General features: G+C 48.8%; 1 protein-coding gene across 1 annotated transcript in view; it reads left to right on the top strand.

The window, feature by feature from the left end:
* The first annotated feature begins 422 nt into the window (after positions 1-422).
* Positions 423-20,559, top strand: part of LOC122392338 — an 88,510-nt gene continuing 68,373 nt past the window's right edge. The window contains exon 1 of the mRNA XM_043387097.1: positions 423-557. Within this exon, the coding sequence (XP_043243032.1) occupies positions 543-557 (15 nt within the window). The 5' untranslated portion in view covers positions 423-542. The remainder of the gene's footprint in view (positions 558-20,559) is intronic.

Here is a 20,559-nt window from a genome sequence, read left to right as displayed (position 1 = left end):
TCTATAGAGGACCTAGTCTGACGTGCGCGCCACACGAGAACTCCAGGAAGATCTACCGCTCGTACATACGTCTATATATGATGGCCATTGGAGAGCTTAACCAAGATTCTGGTAACGGCCGCCCGTAGACCAGCCAGTCTTACACGCTTAGACATATTTCTGAGACATGGATATCATTGATATCCATAAAAAGCGAATCTGAGACCAAACCAGCCTGTTATCTCTTCTCGCCATCGCTTCTTCTCTGATCCCTGAGTCCGTGCGTGACTGGAGGGAGATCAACCTCAGACCAGGTCCTGCATCCGGGCGACCCCCGTCCCCCCTTAGGAGGGGGCCGGGGGTCCAGGGGGCGGAGTGAAAGGCGCTCTGGCGGCCGTACCCACACCGCGGTCAGTCTGCAGGCGGGCGGTGAGGAGTTGAGGCAGTGGGCACCGCGACGGCTGACAGAGCGGCAGGTTTTCAGAGCGGCAGAGGACCGGGCGCCCGGACAGAGCTGCAGGTTTAGCAGGGATTCCGGCCACCGGAGACTCTCCGGCGACGGAATGGCACGCACAAAGGTGAGTCAAATTTATCGGGTGAATTGCCCTCCCCGTGAAGCCAACGAATATGAATTCAATTGTCTCTGAAAAGCTCGCTCTTACAAAATGACATTTTGTTGGTGCGAATATCAGTGCCTAGGCATTTTGACACATCATTTTAAATTATTCCACCGTTATCGTACCTTTTTAAGTGACGATCATAGCATCACTGGAGGAAAAATGCTAAATTATCGGACGCTAAGTGACATTTATAACCCAGTAGGTATGACATACGGCGCAATACTATCGAGACTCTGCTGCACTCGTCAGCCCCTGTCCGCTTGGAAGTTGAAACTGACTTTGTCTGGGCCTGATATTTATTATAACGATATGCATTACTCTCGTTATGTGCGCTTTACGAGAACTTCTTTATTTACTTTTTTCTAACATGAAACATTCAATGTAAATGGCCGCTTACCTTTACGCAGCACGAGTATGTAATACGTATGTTCTTCCCCTGGCTTTTCATTTATTTAGGAATAATTGCATGTTTCATAATTTTGACTTGTTATCCATGTTTTGATAATTTACTGCCGTTTAACTGCTTTTCCTTCTTTCACACACGCATCCGTGTTATTTAGCTTCTCCAGCCCGTGCGATTCGTATCAGCGTCAATTTATTTCTAAAACGTTCTGCCGCCGTCGCCCTAAAGTGACGCCGGTATTATGAAGCACCTGTTTTGTCTCGACCTGTTAAATGCCTGTTAAATGACGAAGAGCGGCATCGCTTTGTGGGGCTGAGACTGTAGACTACGCCGTGTGTTTTTGTCTTGTCGTATGTAGGTGCTGGGAGCACCACAAAAACAACATCATGGCAGCTGCGGCATTGGTGGTTATCTGATTTATGTCAGGGTTACAACGACAGAAGCTCTACGCATGGTGCGTACAAACCGGTTGGCGGTGACTAATGGGAAGTATGAAATGTGCAAACTTTTTACTTTGTGCCATACTTCTGCATGTATAGCCGGGTACAGAAGTCTATGGACTATGTCTATGCTATTTTTGGGGCGTGTAAATTCTTGCAAGCTGCTATGAACCGTCTACATTACTATTCTCAAGGAAGGTTCAGAGGGCTCCACTCCTTTATGCTGCTTGTACAATTTGTGCAAATAGAGATATCTTTTTGATATCTGTGATCTATGTACATTGAGCACAAGGCTAAATGAAGAGTAGGCTAAGTTTTCGTAACGAGAAAAAAACATCCTTGACTGCGTTTGTCACAATTCAGACTTGCAAAAACGGGCGATATGGTATCTTGCATCCTGAATCGTCCTGAAGAATCTCTGCAGATACGCTCTAGTTTGGCCTATTAGATATGTATTATCTATATTACTATTTGAGGAGGGTGCGTCTGTCCGTTACCGAGGTCCCAACTTGGTGGTGCTTTGCGTGGACTGCAGGTCAGACCGTTGCACCTAGCCCGGTGAAATTTGCACAACTTATAGATCAAGGATGCGCGACGTGCCTTTGAGGGGTCTCAGCTCGATCGGATTGATAGGGAGCGCGTGGCGCGTGCTCAAAAAGTGCAAATTCGCGTCATAGACTTTACATGTATAAATCGGCGTGCGAAATCGGGCGAAAACGGCTAATTTTGGCCGACACGGGTCCAGTTCCCGTGCAATATCTTGGTGACCAGGGGTCCGACCGGCACGGGGAAAACAGCATCGTGTACAGAATTGAACGGGCTATTGAATGGTGTGAAATGCAGAGGATAGCACGCGCCACGTGCACCGGAGAGGGCACTTTTATTTGAAAAATTGCGGTTTTTGAGGGATTTTGGAATTAATTTTATTTTTAGGTGACCGTTAAATGGAGCGAGTTGAATCAACGCCTATTTGCAAGAGAAAGGTACCGCCTCTCATATAAAAATTGTGAAAAGCTGATGGATCCAAATCAAGGTGATGCAAATCACAGGAGAAAATGGTGTTTGTCAATTTTGTGCCACTTAATTAATCACACGGGGTTTGCTGCATAACCTGATACCTTTGGCAATTGAATATGGTACCATTGGATAGAGCATTCAATTATGTCCAATATTCACTCTTCATTTTTGCATGATTAGCAACAGTATCCTTAAAAATGTAAATGTTCCAAACCATTACATTGTCATTTTTAGCGAAATTCATCGATGGCCCTCAAAAGACTTCACGCCAGTTTTCGAATCATTCTAAAGTAGAACGCATGATAATACGACACGGGCACCTCGATGCGATGTATCTTTTTGTTTTCTTACAAAATGCTTGGCCGTCAAAAAGCAATCGAACGAAATGGATATCTACCAACCAAATCGACACAGACCAACCCAATACCCACGGGTCAAAAAATCCCCTCTTCGCGTTGCGGAGCACGCGGGTAACCCTAGTGTATCCATCTAAACACACATCAACCTACACTCTACATTGTTAACAAGCAATGTTTTCCTTCAGAGCGTTTAACTTCTCAGAAATCATTTCACCACATATGCATGTTTGACGACCAGAAGAAGATTTACGCTTGTCATTATTCTCTCGTCACCTGGACTCATCTCGGCTCATTATCGTGTCAACACGGGCTAGTTGCGACTTACTGTCATGTTTAGTGGTCTCGTTTGGATAGCTCGCTGTGTTTTTAGTGTAAACGGCTTGAGGCTGGATGATGGTGGTGTGGTGGTGCTAGTTTCCTGTGCGCGAGATGCAGTCACTGGTGTTATGGTCTTGTGAGGAGTTGCAGTCTCCACACGCTGGGTCTGAGCGGAACTTAGCCATTATAGCAAATGAAATGACAGCACATTCTAGCCATCCCAAGTGCTCTAGCTGGCCCATGAAAGAAAGGAGTCTTTACCAAAATCCATATGCTACTTTTATGAGACTTGAGGGACATTTCACACATTCACCCACCCAGCGATTCACCAAGACGCGTACCCCAAGGCGTACCCTGTTCACAAAACAGCACCAGTGTCACTTTACACCACGCCGAGACACAAAACATCTCATCTGACCAGCACACGTGCCTTAGTGGCCTCTCTGGTCGCTAGAGAAGGCTGCTGGTGGCGGAATGCGGTGACGGTTCTCTGCAGCGTTTTGTGGGCAGAGATGGAAACTTTTAGAGGAGATGGTTTCGCTTTGGATAAATGCGGCTGAATAAAAAAAGTGTTGGAATCCTTATGATGTTCCAATATATAGCATGGATACCTTTTTATGGAACATTGAATAATGGACAAGCGGCAAACTGACTGATAAGCGATGCCAAAATAACTTTTATTGTGCATTATCAAAACTTCAAGCGATGAAACAATCATGCAACCACAAAATAAATTTTTTCACAAGCATTAAATTTTAGCTTTTTTATCGAACGCTACAGTGGTAAGGAATGTCATGTTTACCTAAATGCCTGCTTGATATTCGAGAAGTAATGCATTCATGACGTGAAAATGACCCGCAGCTGGTAGCATCTTGAGTAGAATGAATCTAATTCCACATATCTATGCCCAGCCACCAAAGACCTTGCATTCAACCATTACCACTGCGACTGCGATCTCTGCGATTCAAGTGTGTCATACTATCACGATTCCAATGTTAACCCTCGCCCGCACATGCCATTTTCCCATCCTAGAACGCACATGGGGGGGGGGGGGGTTGCCACCCCCCCCGCGCCATTTCGTTCCTGTTGGAGATAGAGCTTAGCAGTAAAGACCAAAAAGATTCTTTGGGAAGAGACGAATCCAATGATACCCAGTTTTACCTTCTCAGGTCAGTCGTTGACCTTCCAGGTCAGGTCAAACTAAAAAATGTTGCTGTTTTGGGTCACCGTTGGATATCAAGTGCGCTGCTTATCAAATACCGATGACGATGCTGTTTTCTGGTGCCAAGCCAGCTAGAACCTCTTTGTCACACTATCCGACCAGAATTTTGCTGCTGAGGTCATTTCAGGTCAAGTTAGGTCAAGGTCAATTATATGTGTTTGTATGTCTGTGTGTGTATGTGTGTATACTGATGTGTGCACCGATTGTTTTTAGGTCCATATCACATGAAATCATGATCTGAGAAGTTTTTACCAAAAATGCAGTCAAAAAAACTTCACAAAAAGTAAATTCAGCTTGCCTAAAACGCAATTATCTTAGATGACCTAGGTTGACCTTGACCCTGACCTTGACCCCTGTACATCGTCGAACAACATGTTCCATGATAGGTGGGAGGTAAGACTAGCAAAAAAGGCCGAAATCAGGGTGTCAAAAGCTCACAAGGCCCATGGCAAACGCAAGATGTTGAGAATTGGCGATTTGGGTCATGACATGACCTGAAAAACAAGGTCATATCTCCGAAACCAAAAATTACAGAAACTTGAAATTTTCAGTGGACATCAAGAAAGAATAGACGAGCAGCTATACGAAAAATCAGCCTTCTAGCTCTAAAAATGTTGAGTGCAGAGCAGAAAGACTGCCTGGGGGGGTGGCAACCACCCCCCCCCCCATGTGCGGGCGAGGGTTAACGGTGAATGCTGATTGCAATAAATCTAGCCATGCGTGTAGGTCACCGGCAATGCAGTTTACAGCTTGCACAACACCGAGAGATTGAAATCACAACCTTTCTAATATACTGAGAACATGCATATTTGAACTTAATTGGAATGGGTCAAATCATAGTTCAGGGAATGAATAGCGCCAGCCGCCATGGACCTTCAGTTTTATCAGAAAAAGTGTAGCTTATCTTCCCTATACGATCCTGATAAATGAAAAACTCAGAAGGTTCTTCATAACTCATAACTAATCCATAGCTAGACCAAGCTGGTCATGCATACTACATTTGTCACGGAATCATGCTGTCTGACGATCATCCTATCTCTGGAGTCTCAGTACACCTCTCTGTAAACCCCAGGCATGTCCGTGAATCTGCGGTGCTGAACATCTGGTAAATACGTCCGTGAGGATCCCTATATGAACAGCCGGGGTCACCACTCCTTCCTATTTGCATGAGGCAGGTTGTCCAGTCACCTCTCTGGAATCTCCGGGATAGCATCTGTTATCGGAAGGGTGAAGGGCGGAGCGACGGAACGGGAGAGGGAAATCCTGAAACCATATCGTATTGGTGATTTGGATGCGTCGACAAAATATCGACTGCCTAAAAAATTTCGGGAGTGGGTCGTAGCTGGTCCATTTTTGCACCAATAGGACTATAGGGCACTTTTACAGCATACAATCTGCTCTCTGACCTCCTATCGCCCTCCCACTTCTTCCTGGTCAGCACATCACCTCTCTCTCTCTCTCTCTCTCTCTCTCTCTCTCTCTCTCTCTCTCTCTCTCTCTCTCTCTCTCTCTCTCTCTCCACCTCCCGCCCCCCTCTACCGTCCCTCTCACAGGCCATGCACCTCGGCGCATACCTTACCGCTCAGTCCCCTGCCCACTCGAGTCAGGCTTGCACGGAGTCTTTGTGTCCGTGCGACACGCCCCCCCCCTCCTTGCACCCCCCCCCCTTCCGCCCTGACATTGACCGTGCTGTCCGCGCCCAGACAACCACAGGAGTGGTCAGGGGCGGAGAAAGAGCGATGGAATTGGTCATTGTTGAGAGCCAGGTGGGCGGGGGCTTGGGTGCGCCATCTGCTGATGGTTGTCATTGTACGCATAATGTGCTGTGGAGGGGATTTGAGTTTGGCTTTGTTTCGCAACCAGCATTCCTCTCGGTCATGGCTGCTACAAGCTCTGTTAAAATGCTGTCAATGCCGCTATTGAAGTGTGCACTATTGCTGCGTGGTTGCGAAATTTGTAATGCGCGAATGGTCAATCTTAGACCAGCACTTGAGAAAATGTTGTAATAGATGTGAAAATGATTGTAAATCGATTTTGATCCATTCCGGAAATGAAACGATTGGCTTTACCACATGCGAGGAATGAAAGTAAAGTCATGCTATATCATTACATACATCAATGGCTGTCTGGTTATCAGGTCTGATAATTAATTTCATCACTGAGGCGGGTGGGATGCGACATGCTTCTTTGACTTTGTCTCCACCAGCCGTGACTGGTTACAATGTTGAACAAACTTTCTCACTTCCGTTGGGTAAGATAGTTTCCTGCACTGAACTCACTTGACCGTAACCTTTAGTCATTAAGTCTTGGCAAGAATTGCGTAGGTATGTGCAAGTCACGAAATCAATGCTCAGAAAACAGCCAGACATAAAAAATTTTGGGTCCTGGCTGGTGTTGCTAGCATTCTCCGGGTCAGGTACTGATCATATCCCACTCCTGCACTAAATTATTTAGTTGGTGGCTACCGGTTCTGGTCCTAGTACTGGTCTTGGTGGTAGCAAAATTAGTTATTTCCAACCTTATAATCACGGGAAAATTGCAGCTTACAGACCACTGAAAATCTAACGAGACATCCATCTGTACAGGTGCTCGATATAATGATCCATACATCACCCCACTTCCTCCATAATCTATACTTTCTTCCCTCATCACGCCCTTATACCAGCAGTCGTCAGTCACCCCTGGCCAACATCTCCCCACCACCAGAGATCAACGCTCGGTGACTGGTACGGCTTCTCTCCCCCTCACTGCCCCTACCCCCTCCTCTGCAGTCGACCGTCCTCTGAATCATCGCCCCGTGCAGGAGGAGCTGACCTCAGAGGTGACTCTCCCTCCTTCCCCCTCCGCTGTTCAACCCCCTCCACCCAGTCTGTCAGCCGAGCCTTCGGAAATGACCTCAGAGTAACGAGGCGCTCCTGCCTGGTAAGTACTTACATACCTGAGCGTACAAAACCCCGACATTTCTTGACAGCAAAGTAGGCCTCTGATCAGTGATAGACACTAGACAGCTTCTCATAGCCTCAATATTTATTGGGACCTCTTCTCTCATATCTCAACAGTACACCCATAGCGACAACAATATCCTCACGCCAAACCAAAGCCGGACTAGCTCGCCGACCCGGCCCGCCGGACGCATCACTAAGCTCCTCTTCTCTGATACCCAGGTGTCGGGGGGGGGGGGGATCTCCTGATCAGAGGTAGGGGGGGGGGCGGTCCGAGACATCGTACTCCAGCACCAAGGTCGACAGGTGGAGAGGGGGAGGGGGAGGGGGTCTGCTGAATGCTGCCTCTCGGAGGCGCAGTCCGCGTGCCAGCATTGTTCAATGTTCATGCCGTCTGCTGACAAGCGCTATTAGTGACGTCACGGGAAAGGAATGCGGGTGCGACTATTTTGAAGAGTTGTGTTGATGTAATTGGTTATTCCTAATCCTACTATGGTGATTGCATTGCTGCTATGCTTTGATGAGCAAAACGTGCTTTTTATTAAATGGGATGTGGCAGAAACCATGGTGAGTCCGCGAGATACTTCATGCAGAAGATGTAGGCATGTAGGCAGAAGATGACTCATGCTGATGCCATCATTTTGATCCTAGCACTTTGTACGTATTGCAACATGGCTTGGTATATCTTATGATAAAGAGAGCTTGAACAGGAAAGTGATTGTTGTGGTGTGCTGTGGTGTACCTAAATCCTGAAAGCTAGAGTGTGGTTGAGAGAAATTTGTTTCATCATCAAAAGAAAAACATTGACCAAAGCGATAGATGCAGTCTTTACTTAAAACATGATATCGCAACATTCATAACATGACAACACCTAAGGTGTGCAGGCTAGTGCTGTTGCACACGCAACAGCACATTTTCTTTTTCAATGAGGCCTGAGGGAATTTTCCATTCGTAGGAACCTCTTCATCACGAGTTTATCACCCGACCAAATCGTCAGCTCCTAATTGCTGGTAGTATCATGTAGTGTCGGATAGTGTCGTGTTCATGTTCACACATAAATCTGCATATAATTTGCAGCTGTTTTACATATCGCAGTAGGTCAGCGTGAATTCGAACTATGTTTTTTACCTGCTCTGTCGGTAGTAAACAGCTCATCGAACAATGAGCACCAGGGCTAATGCTAACTTATCACTGGGTGATGCAAAGAACATGAAGCTAGAACGGCTTCTTCCTCAAATGCTGATTTGGACGTGAAACACTGAAGCCAGTTTTGTTTTAGGAAAACTTACAGTTCATTCATATTGATTTGAAAATGGAGGAAGGCTTCCTGCCTCTTTTCGGCTTGAGTTAAGTATAGCGAACTTTTGCTTACATATCACCCTCATTCAAGACATCAGACATCGTCCTAAAGGCATACTTAGGAATGACAGAAGGAGCTGGAATAAGGGCGACTCGTAAAAAATATGGCAAAAAAAGACAAATAAACACAAAGCCGACTTGCAAACTGTGGGAGAACAGTGAAACACGTTTCGTTGCATTGAATGTCGCAACAGTGAACAACACAGTCCATGCACCACTCTCAGTGACACCGTATAGTTACACCCCCAAGTACCCAGCGCCGAAGCTATAGACTTCTGATGGCATAGAATCCATGGTATAGCCAAAGGTATAGACTTCAACTAACGTAATGATTGTCGTCATTTATCGATCACTCTACCCGCCTTCCGTAGAAACAGGTAGCAAGGTCCCGATTGCACCCGCGTTTGCAGCAACCCTTGCAGTGGGAACTCTGGTACAGGCTGACTGATGTCGACGGTCTCCTAATCCATGGGTAACTACCAACCAGTCAGGGGCTCACTGCTGACTGCTGCGAAGCTGGAAGGACTTTACTCAGGTCACCATGACTGGTCCCGGTGGATAGATAGAAGACCTGGCAATGCAATTAGACTACTTTTGTTCTTAGCCAGACCCACTTACTGGCGCCTGCATTTAGTGAATGTGATCAGTTATCATCAAACATATTTTCTTCATTTCACCATATGCATAAAATTAGAAGTATTAGTTAACTTTCATAGTCACGACGATGCATTATAACAAGCCCAACTTTTCAAGTACAGGACCGAACGAAGAATTACGATCACACAGTCGGCGGTGCACCTATGTAGTACCTACACAGGCTGACATGTTTTCATTCTACAAATAGGGTAGTGATCTATAAGCTGTATTAGATGTATTGTGACAGTAATGGTGTGCTAAAAACCGCCAGCCGCCAAGCCTGTCAAGGTCTACCTCCCTTCCCCCCCTCTCTCTCTCTCTCTCTCTCTCTCTCTCTCTCTCTCTCTCTCTCTCTCTCTCTCTCTTTCGCTCTCTCTCTCTCTCTCTCTCTCTCTCTCGCTCTCTCTCTTTCTTTTTTCTCCCCCTCTCTCTCTCCCGTCTCCTTCTCTCCCGATCTCTCTCATTCTCTCTCTCTCTCTCTTTCTCTTTCTCACCCCGTGCTCTCTATAAATAACTCTCACGGCTTCCTCGCGTTTCGGTCATTAGCCATGGTGCGGATAAGATAAGAGAAGCAGGAAGCTGCGTCCGATAGTGCATGCAGCGTTACATGTAAATTCATGATTGAGAGAGAGAGAGAGGGAGAGAGAGAGAGAGGAGAGGGAGGGAAAAAGGAAGAAAGGGGTGTTAGAATACAGTGGTAAGACATAAGATGGACGGGTTGGGTATCTACTTGATTTCACGTTATGAGCTGTTAATTTTACCGATTGATTACTGATTGTCTGTATCGCTACATTTTTCTCTCAAATGCATAAATACCGTAAAGCTGAAACTACAGAAAGTTTGGTAGGAATACGAACTGCATTCTCAGAAAGTCAGAATTCTCAGAACGCTCTCTGCATTCAGGTCGTTCATCTCTGTAAAGAATAAAACCCAGAAGTAACCTGGCACTACGGCACCGTTTTGGCACCGTTAGGTCCCCTCCGGAGCCATCCTTCGGCGTCGCGACTCCAGCAGACCGCCGCACCTCTGCCTAGTTCCCACTCTCACGATAGTACCGATACCGTTTTTATTTTACCCAGTCATGCTCGCGCTGGAACAGCGCCATCCTCCCGTGAGAAGAACCCTTCTTGGGCAATCAGTGACATTAATCAAAGAGCCAACGGTCACGAAGGCAGGTCGGCTTGGGTTTGTGAAAAGTTGGATACGAAACGACACAGTGAGTCATGACGGGCAGAGCTGGGTGGTCGGATTTACAGTTCAATTTCACAGTCCAAGAGCATGGTATGTTTTCTATGGCAAATATATCAAGGAATGAACTCTCCATCAAACGCACATAAAATGTCCGGTCGATGCAGCGGTCTCCAACATTCAAAAAGCAAAAAAAAATGTTCGACCAGATCATCCAGCCTTCCATCAACATAAGCAATCATGATCAAGAAACATAAAACGCTTTCGATGAAGTTTCTATGATTTATACCACGAAAAACTGTCTGTCTTACTGATCTTGGTCAGCGCCAGAAACCGGGGCTAGCTGTTGCCGAGCACCGGTGTCCTCTAAGGATCAGTGCTCGGTGCTCCCATTCCATTGGTTTCACACCACAAATCCCCGCTGCTCACAGGCTTCAGCTCTGAATTCATCACGATCGCTTCACAGATCTCACGACGCCTGAGATCATAGATGCACTGTCCCACTGATTTCTCACACGATACAATGGACCTGCTCCACTTCAACTCTGAACCAGCTTCCCCGTCAGAGGTTAATCTGAAGAAACTTGCTCCCAAGTGGTCTGACAAAGTGGTCGACATGTGTCTAATGGCAAAGCGCTGGACAGGGTCTCGGGGTCTCGGGGTCAAGGCTACTGGCTAGCAGAGTAGAACCACCTAGTCTCTGACAGACTCTTAGAGCCAGTGGACGGCCCGGGTGCAGGATAATTTGCGCTCAGCCGCTGCCCAAGATGGGATGGTCGGCGCCTCAGTAATCGCCGCTGAAACACTAGATGAGACAATTATATAATGAGAGTCAGAAACGGAAATGGGGTGTGTTGCAATGCAGTTCAGGCCGGTTGAAAATGGGGAGCGCTTACATGTTTACTGAATATGCACAATGCTAGTGCGGTGCGTGCTGTGCAGAAGAGGAAATTCAGTCTTGGTCAGAAACATCTTGTGACTTGTGGGTGACTGCTATGTGGTTTGTCCGAATCAGAAAATTATAGATATGCAGCCAAAACATAAAAGTTTACACATGCAATATCCTGCTTAAAAATGAATTTGCAATGTGTGATTGTAGGTAAACTGCCCATGATATATGCCCTTCTCCGCAGTTCCAAGTAATTCACCACAATATCGAAGAAATTCAAACCCCATCCACAGTGTCGAGCAGAAGCACATTTTCTGCCAGCTGCGTCGCGGGTGGCGGCTGTTATCTGTGTACAATTTATTCATAATCACATGCAAATCCTGTGCAGTAGCCCGGTACCCCATGTTTGTTTCCACCAAGGTCGGCGTCTGCTATTTTCAGCGGCCCCTTTGAAAGTGAGAGTGCCGCCTCCTAGCTTCGAGACGCCCGAGGCTCCGAGTAGCGGTCCCTAGGTCCTTGATGGAGCGATACAAATGCAGATGTTACGCTGATGAAATGCTTCGCTGGCGCCGGATGCAACCGCTATTAATGGCTCAAATTGCCCCATTGAGGGGATTAGTTTTGTCTTCACTTGTCTACATCTTTGCACCATCAAAGGCTCAGCGTCCTCGAACATGTGGATCACATGTGTTAGTACGGAGGCCAACGCATTGTCACAATTTGCAAATGAGAATGTTTTCAAGCCACCGGAACCGCGGCTTAGTGACCCGTATTGAATAGCTTGCACCGTTACAACAGATTAACTGCTGCAAACAGCTTGCATTTAAACCCAGCTACAGATGCTAAAGAGCTGAATAACCGCATTGTCAATTGACAAATGCATGATTACTTAAGTTCGTATTGGCCTTGTTATTTGCACGGATAAGTGGCTATAGAAGGCCTCATAGGTCCATTATCCACGAATCAGTAGCTGAGTAGGTATTTTTCATGTCACGCCTGTTGCATATTTTCCCGTTACAAATAGGGATTTCTTAACCCGCGCCGGGCCGGGGGGGGGGTGTTTGAACACCCCCCCTTGCGGTTTTTCGCAGATATCTCAAAAACGGCGGCGCGGAGCGCCGCCGTTTTTGGCACACCTGTTTGTGCATCTTTTCCGCACATGTTGTGAAAATTTCAGACCCAGGTCACCTTAGGTCAGGTCACCAGGTCACGCCAAGTGACCTCACCTCAGAAAAAATAAGAATGCTCGTCATAGCTACACCGACTGAACGATTGCCTTGAAACTTTCAGCGATTGATAAGAGCAGCACTATCTATAAAATGTATATCTCGGAATTTCGATATCGGTGACCTAAGGTCAGGTCAATTTTGCGGCCTCTCCATTATAAGTCAATGGGAGAAAATTGAAAAGCGTCTGTTTTGCACGAACGCTATTCTAGACACTCTCAAACATCGAGATGTAGGTAAAATAGACACACTGAACCAGAAAATGGCAACTGTGACCCCTCGTTATGTCCCCGAGGTCATCTCAGGTCACGAACAGAATCTAACAGTTTTTCGATGATAACTTCTGATAGAGGCGTGCTAGAGCGCTGAAAACGCCTTAGATGTGTTCGGCTCGACGTTGCGGATCGACTGATATGCAACATGACCTTTTCCGGTCAGGTCATGACCTTGACCTAAGGTCAAATTTTCAAGTTGGCCTTTCAAGGTCAAATTATAGTTCATTCGACGCGTCTCGACGAGAGGAACACGATACTGGTAAAAGTAATGTCATAGCTCTTTTGAGTCAAAAGTTATTGCCGAAAAAACGTTTTTCGTAAAAACGGCTATTTTTGGAGTTTTTGCCCTCTGGTGGCTAAACCGTTGACCTGAGGTCAAATCTGAGAACATTACTCAGAAAGGTCTGTAAAAGGGCTATCGAATGCGCTTTTTTGCGGCGCTGTAGCTCTATCGGTTCCCGAGATAGCCGTTGGCAGTTTCTAAAATGTTGAAATAGTCAACATTTTACCTTTGGTGACCTCTGGTGACCTGACCTTTGACCTGACCCAAAAAATGACCGAAGTGTTTTCGTCCTTATTTTTGACGTTCTTTCGATTGCCGCTTACCGCGTGTCGCTACGTGGCCCAGGAGCCGAGTTAGAAGGGGGGGGTGTTCAAACACCCCCCGCGGCCCGGCGCGGAATCTCAGAGCACCGGCCCGGCGCGGGTTAAGCTCTCATAAGCCTTATTCATGCTTATTTTGTCGCAACCGACATTGAAAATTGGCATTATGGGCAGTTTAAGAACGGCATTGTCTTCTTATTTATGCAATGAATTCGGCATTCAACAATGCCTTTTACCCTCATGCCTCTTTCTCATAGACGTCGTGCAATTTTTATAAAGATCAAACGCTTATACTGAATACATTCATTAGTGGTGGTAATATTTGAGACTACATGTCCACACCAATGCATTGGTGGCCATTGCAATGGCACAGAGAACTGCAGGGTAGGTATATTGAATGAACACACACCAACCTGGTCGTGGTGAGACCACATGGCCCGGCCATCAATACTCGGACCAGAAGGATAAGCCCGAAGTGAGATCACAGTACCGGACCCAGCAGCCATTGTATGACGTCTTTGGTCCGTTTGACGAGCACAGCACATGTCTCAAGGTCACTCATATTGCACTCTGGTGAGATAACAGCTTGCCAAAACGACGGAGGGGCACAGATGACGTCAGATAAAAAAAAAAGAGGACGAAAAATCCCTCGGTAGAAAGTCCGGATGCTGTTGTTGGCCAGGCCAAGAAAAGTTAACAGCTTTGCGATTGTGAATGCGAATGGTGAATGCAAAATGCGATTGCAAAAACGTCGGAAAGGTCATAAAATGACGTTGATAAAATAGAATCATGAAGCAGGCCATTGTGTTTTGGAACATATCCGGTTGTGTGATGTGTTCTCAAGGCTTTTGTGGATGGCTCGTTAGCGGGGAGCTGAGTTGAAGTGCAGCGACTCCGATAAAATGTTAATGGAGCTGTCACGAGCTGGTAATCAGACGTGTCGACTGCTGAGACTTGTCGGAGATTGCTGAGACCGACCCGACATCGGCTCAGTGATCTGTGCTGAGTGCTGTGCTGTGCTGTGCTGAGTACCGTGCTGTGCTCTGTCCGCCATTTGTATGTAATGTAGTAACGAACTGGGAGATACGCGATAACATAATGGCTACTGTCTGCACTCTCATTTGGAGCCGTTCATATCCGTGTGTGTTGAACAGATACATTAGCGAGTCATTTGTGTATACGGCTTAAATATTTTGATGACTGTTGCTTTGCTCGTTGAATTGCATCCCGTCGGCAACGGCCTTGGAGTCAGACGAAGATTCTATTGTAAATGTTCCTTTATAGCCTGAAGTCGAATGTTGATGGCCGTCAGGCAAAAAAACACGATATCGAGCGTGAAACCTACTGGTGATTGATATGTATCTCTTATTTTTTTAGCTCTCTGAATCATTCGAAATCAGCGTACCTATTAACACCTGAATACCTTTGCTCGCATGCCACAATTAGATGACCTCGTGTTTCCCGCCGAAACCGTGGGAGATTTCTACACTGCGGTCCTGGAGTGCGTTGTTTTTCAAGCAGCACCATCCTGATGAATCCATACCTTGTTATCACCTGTCAAACTCATCATCAAAACTCATCTATTGCCACGTTATCCTAACGGAACTGCGTAGGCGTTCACAATATAATCACAGTGATCTCGTGGCTATAGGCTGTAATTAGAAGGCAAGATAAGGAGGGAGTGGCGATTGGCTGATTGAAGACGGAAGTGGGACCCACCAGGATGCCTGAATGCTATCCCCCGATGGGTGTAGGCGCGTCCGTCCGTGACGGCTTATACGGACACATGCAATCATGCGTAAGGCATTGATTAGGCGGTGAACAAATACAGAGACTCGTCAAATCTGTCAGCTGTGGATTCTAATCCCGCATTCGTCGACCATGCTGCAGTCCAGACAATTAGTGAATGAATTACTAGGGCCAGGTGTCTGATAAACGATGAGCATGCATTGCAAGAATTGTCCGCATGTTTTGTTAGTTGTTAGCAGAAGTAATTTATTACTCCTATACAGACAAACGCTATTCACAATTATTGGTCACATATATACGCGTTTTTCGGGCTTAGCCTAACCAAATAAAACACCGTTTAATTTACCCTAACGAAACTTAAGCTAACATTTTTGATCGTTTAATTGCAAGTTAGCCTAAATCTGGCTTATGCTGATATGAAGGGAATATGAAGGAGCCGTTGAAGCAGAGCCAGAAAACTTCGCCACGGTTATCATGCGACCAGCTGAGCTTTCCGCAGATTGGGAGACACTGCTACGGAGTTGAAGATGCTAGTCCACGGGCGTAATTCTTTTTTCCAATCAAAGGAAGGCGCTACACGGAGTATATCCCAGTGCGTCATTGTCAAGTGACTTACAACACCTTTATCCGGCCAGCAGTGGCGTATCCAGGATCTTGAAAAGGGGGAGGCCAAACCTGCTCAAGGGGCCCCACCCTTACCTTAGGGGCCCCAGTAGTGACGCACTTAACCCACGCCCAGGTGCGGTTCTGTGTCACTTTTACCATGTGAGGGAGCCTTTTTAAGCACACTCGGCAATCTAAAAAAGAAAAAAACATGAAAAAGCCATCGACATCGATAGCTCTGTATGAAGTGTAGGTACATACAATTTATTTCAGCAGTAGGCATACAGTTTTTTTTTTCTTTGGTCGGTGCCGGGGCCACTAAAGATTATCAAAAACAAAATGCTTTGTCAATTTTTTACGATTGTAACATTTTTCAAAGGGCAGATGTCAATCTCTTAGTGTCTTGCGCTGGTTGAGGGCTGATACCCTTAACTTTAGCAGGGTCCGACTCGGGTTGAGCTCTGATCTAGACTCTGATGGCTCTAAGTCGCCCACATTGGCCTCATTCCGGCATCTGAAGGCTCATTCTGGCCTCGGAAAGCCCAACACCGGCAACAGAGTGAACCACGCTGGCCTGCGGGCCCCATAATGGCCTCAGTAGACCCATGCTATGGCTGACCTCATACCCCCCCCCCCAGAGGCGGATCCAGCTCAGAGGTTTGGGGGGGGCAAACCATAAAAATTTATCGATTCTTTCCATGCATCGTCCATAGGCGTAATGTTAAAATCATGCCGTTTGGGGGGGCAAATGCCCATTTTGCCCCCCCCCTGGATCCGCCACTGCCCCCCCCCCCCCCGCCGGCTCTTCGGAGTCTTTGAGTCAGTCTGAGGGACCCTATACCGCTCTCGAACGCACGCCGGTCCCTAGAACCCCATGATGCCCCCTGAGGGTCCCACGCCGGCCTTTATAAGGGCCACTCCTACCTCAAGGGGCCCAAACATGCATAAGATCTGAAAAGTGGTTGCCGAGGCCCTCGAGGTGGCCTCTAATGGCGTCAGCCTATGAAGGCCCGCGCTGGCTTCTGAGGGCCCAGCACCAGTCTCTGAAGTCTGAAGTCAGATGACAGATGGCCCCACGCTGGCCGCAGATGGTTCACGCTGGTCACAGAGTGCCCAACACTGGCCTTAAGGGGCTCCGCATTGTCTTCGGAGGGCCCCAAGCTAGTCTCGGTGGCCAATGGGCCTCAATCTGACCTAAGAAAGCCCCATGTCGCTGGGCTACCCCACGCTGGACATAGACGGCCCCATGCTGGACATAGAGGGCAAACACTGGCCTTACAAGGCCTCACACTGGCCTTAGAAGGCCCCACATTGGCCTTAGAAGACACCACAATGGCCTTAGAGGGCCCACGCTGGCCTTAGAGGGCTGAGCGCTGGCTCCTTAAGGCTCTACACCAGCCTCAAAGGATCCCACGCTCAAGTATATGTAAGCTTCTTTATGACCGCCAAAGCGACCTCTGAGGGCCCACGCTAGCCTCTGGGGGCTCGGCCTTGGCCTCTGAGGGCCTATGAGCGCCATCAAATGGCATTTTAAGATAGTTTGACGCAGTTTGACTTTAGTTATGCTTGGGCCAGTACTTTGGATGAGGCCCTGAAGATATCGTTTCTCTTGGGACACTCAAGCAGGCACGTAGTACGTACCCAGGATTTCGCCCAGGAGGGGGCCGCCTGCTCTCAAAGGGGCCCACGGGTCACCCGGATGCCGCTGTCAACCCAGGCAGGGGCGTTTCCAGAACCTTTCGATGAGGGGATTGGGCACAGTGGGTCCGGTCCCCCCTTGCAGACGGGCCTCTCTGTCCGTCTGTCTGCCTGTCTGTCTAAGTCCTGAGAAAATGTGCAAAATTGGCAGGTAAAAATATCATTTCTTGCTTGAGAAGTATGCATAAAATGCACGGTATTTTATGAGGAAGTGAAGCGAGCGAGCGCCTCAGAGTCACCTGTGTTAGTCCCTCAGAGGTGTCGGTAAAAGGCTATCAGATGCGCTGGTGTGGGGTCCTCACAGGCGCCGTTGTGAGGGCCTTGGGGCTTAGAGACACTGGTGGGGGCCATCACTTAGGCGTGTGTGGGGCCCTGAAAGTTACTGGTGGCCCTTCATAGGCCGGCAAGGGACCCTCAGAGGTCGGTAAGAGGCCCTCAGAGTCGCTGGTAAGTGACCGTCAGATCCGCTGCATAGGGCCCTCGGAGGCGCCGGTGTGGGGGCTCTCAGAGCCGCCGAAGTAGGCCCTTAAAAGGCACTGGTGAGTGGTGTGGGGCCCTTAGAGGTGGCAGTGGAGGCCCTCGCAGGCGCCGTTGTGAGGGCCCTCAGAAACACCGGTGTGGGCCGTGGGCCATAGCAAACGGGTATGAGGCCCTTACAGCTGATCTCTCATTAGCCTTCAAGGACCCTCAGAGGCCGGCAAGGTCCCTCAGAACCTGGCGTGAGGCCCCTCTGGAGATAAGTGTGGCTACAGAAAAGCCCATGGGGTGTTCTCACAAGCCCTGTGGTCTCCTTTCCAGTTGAAGCGTTGCCAGCGCGGGCCCTCTGCCGCCAATTGGCACCGCAGGTCCTCTCGGGCCCGAGGGGACCCTAAACCCTATAACGGACACGTGCCCCCTCGCCCCTGGCCATACCATTGAATCCAAGTGATCACGGGCCGTTCAGGTAATCAGGGGCCTCTCAGATGACCAGGGGCCTTTCAATTGACCAGGGCCTTTCAATTGACCAGGGGTCTTTCAATTGACCAGGGGACCCTCTGATAACCAGGGGACGGTTATACCAGGGGCTTCACGGGTAACTAAGGGCCTTAATGTGACTGCAGGGGCCCTTCATATAACCAGGTACTCCTGGGGTAAACATGGGCCCTTCAGGTGACCAGGGTTTCTTTAGACCACTGGCCAGGGGTCACCCAGGGGATCAGGGGCCCCTCAGGTATCTAGGGGCCCTTTAGATAGCTAGGGGCCCCTCAGGTAACCAGGGACCCCTCAGATAACCAGGGGTCCCTCATATAACAAGAGGCCCCACTGGTAACCAGGGGCCTCTCAGAAAATCAGGGGCTCTCAGGCAATCACGAGCCCCTTAGGTAATCAGGGGCCCCTCAGGTAAGCAGGGGCACCTCAGGAAACCAGGGGCCCCTCAGGTAACCATGGGCCCCTCAGATAACAAGGGCCACTCAGGTTACCAGGGCCCCCGTAGCCAGGGGCCCCTCAGGTAACCAGGAGTCCTTCAGATAACCAGGGTCCCCTCAGATAACCAGGGGCCCCTCAGATAACCATGGGCCCCTCAGATAACCAGGTGCCACTCTGGTAACCAGGGGCCCCTCAGCTAATCAGGGACCCCTCAGGTGACCAGGGGGACCCTCAGGTAACCAGGGCGCCCCTCAGGGCCCCCATGGCCCCCCTTGGGTACGTCACTGCACTCAAGTGACCCAAAGGGCCCACTTGCATGTTTGATGCCAAAGGGGGAGGCCATGGCCTCTTGGCCTCCCCCCTGGATACGCCACTGCCGGCCAGCTGTCTGCGAGGTGTAGTGGTTGGTTAGTGCACTCGCCCCGTGTTCAGAGGACCGAAGGTTCGAATCCCGCCGGCGGCTGAATTTTTTAGCGCGTTGTAGGTTTGTAGGCTGTAGGTTAGATCAAGTTAGGTTAGGTTAGGTTGTTAGTTTTTGTTTGGTTTGGTTACAAAGAAGCATCTTCAGGTATAGTGCCTACCTTTGGTTGGAAAAAAGAAACACGCAGTCCATGGATGGCTCACGCCGCGCTACATTTATGAACAGGCATTAGTGACGCAGTTCTGAGTCCACGGGTCCGGCACTAACATCAAATTCGGTTGATACGTTCAGAGCATATTCCTGCAGGAATATTCACCGCGGACGGTAAATTTCCCGAAAATGGCCGTTCGGAGTCGTTCCCGGATGTAATAGGTGTTCTCTATGTGATGCCACAATGCGTGCGTGGTCCTCGGCATCAGTATTTCGGCTCGTGGGTCGTTCACATAAATCTGAGCGAATGAGGGTGGCTGGTCTCCGTTGGCTTCGAGTGGTTCAAGTCGGTGCCGCAGTCCGCACCACATGTACACGGCACGTACCCGCCGGTGCCAGCAGGCTGTGGCACCCGCCACGGCTCACGCGCAGACATCGACGACAGGGCCAGCGCCGAGTTCAGACTTCAGATGCCTGGAAAACTGACGGAAGGTACGCGCTTCCACACCGTCGCCAGCCCAAAGATGGCGCAGCACAGGTGGCGGGGCCGGCACGGGGTCAAGGACCTCCCCCAACCCACCCACCCCACAGCAGAAGGCGGCACGTTCACCCAACAACCGTAAGGCCGCACGCGCTACGCCAGCCTGCAGCCGCTCCCCTAGCATCATAGCATTCGTTTGCACTAGAACATACAGGGTGTAACGAAATTATCCGGACATCTATTTTTTTCGCCATATCTGCTCGCACAGTTTCTTGTTTAATGTGGAAGCTGGAAAATTGGATGAATGCATATTATCACAGACGGTGTCTCGGTCCAAACTGTATTCGAGCCGGCCAGGTAGCCCCCGGGTCACAGAGGCAACGCCACCACGGTTCACATACGAGTGTCATGAGCGCATGTCACGAGCGCAAGTACGCGTGCACCGGCGCGGCGGCCGCCAGCTCAGCTCCATGACACTCCTCTGTGTGGATGTCAGACTGTGTCGTCATTCCCGCGTCCCTTTGTGTCGGGGCGCGGCCCCGCGCGGACTGCGCGTGCGCGGCCTGCGCGCGCG

This window comes from Amphibalanus amphitrite, unplaced genomic scaffold (assembly GCF_019059575.1).
Source record: "Amphibalanus amphitrite isolate SeventyFive unplaced genomic scaffold, NRLGWU_Aamphi_draft 000482F_arrow, whole genome shotgun sequence".
Classification (NCBI taxonomy): domain Eukaryota; kingdom Metazoa; phylum Arthropoda; class Thecostraca; order Balanomorpha; family Balanidae; genus Amphibalanus; species Amphibalanus amphitrite.
Note: the sequence above shows the minus strand (reverse complement) of the source record. Positions and strands in the feature narration are given on the sequence as shown.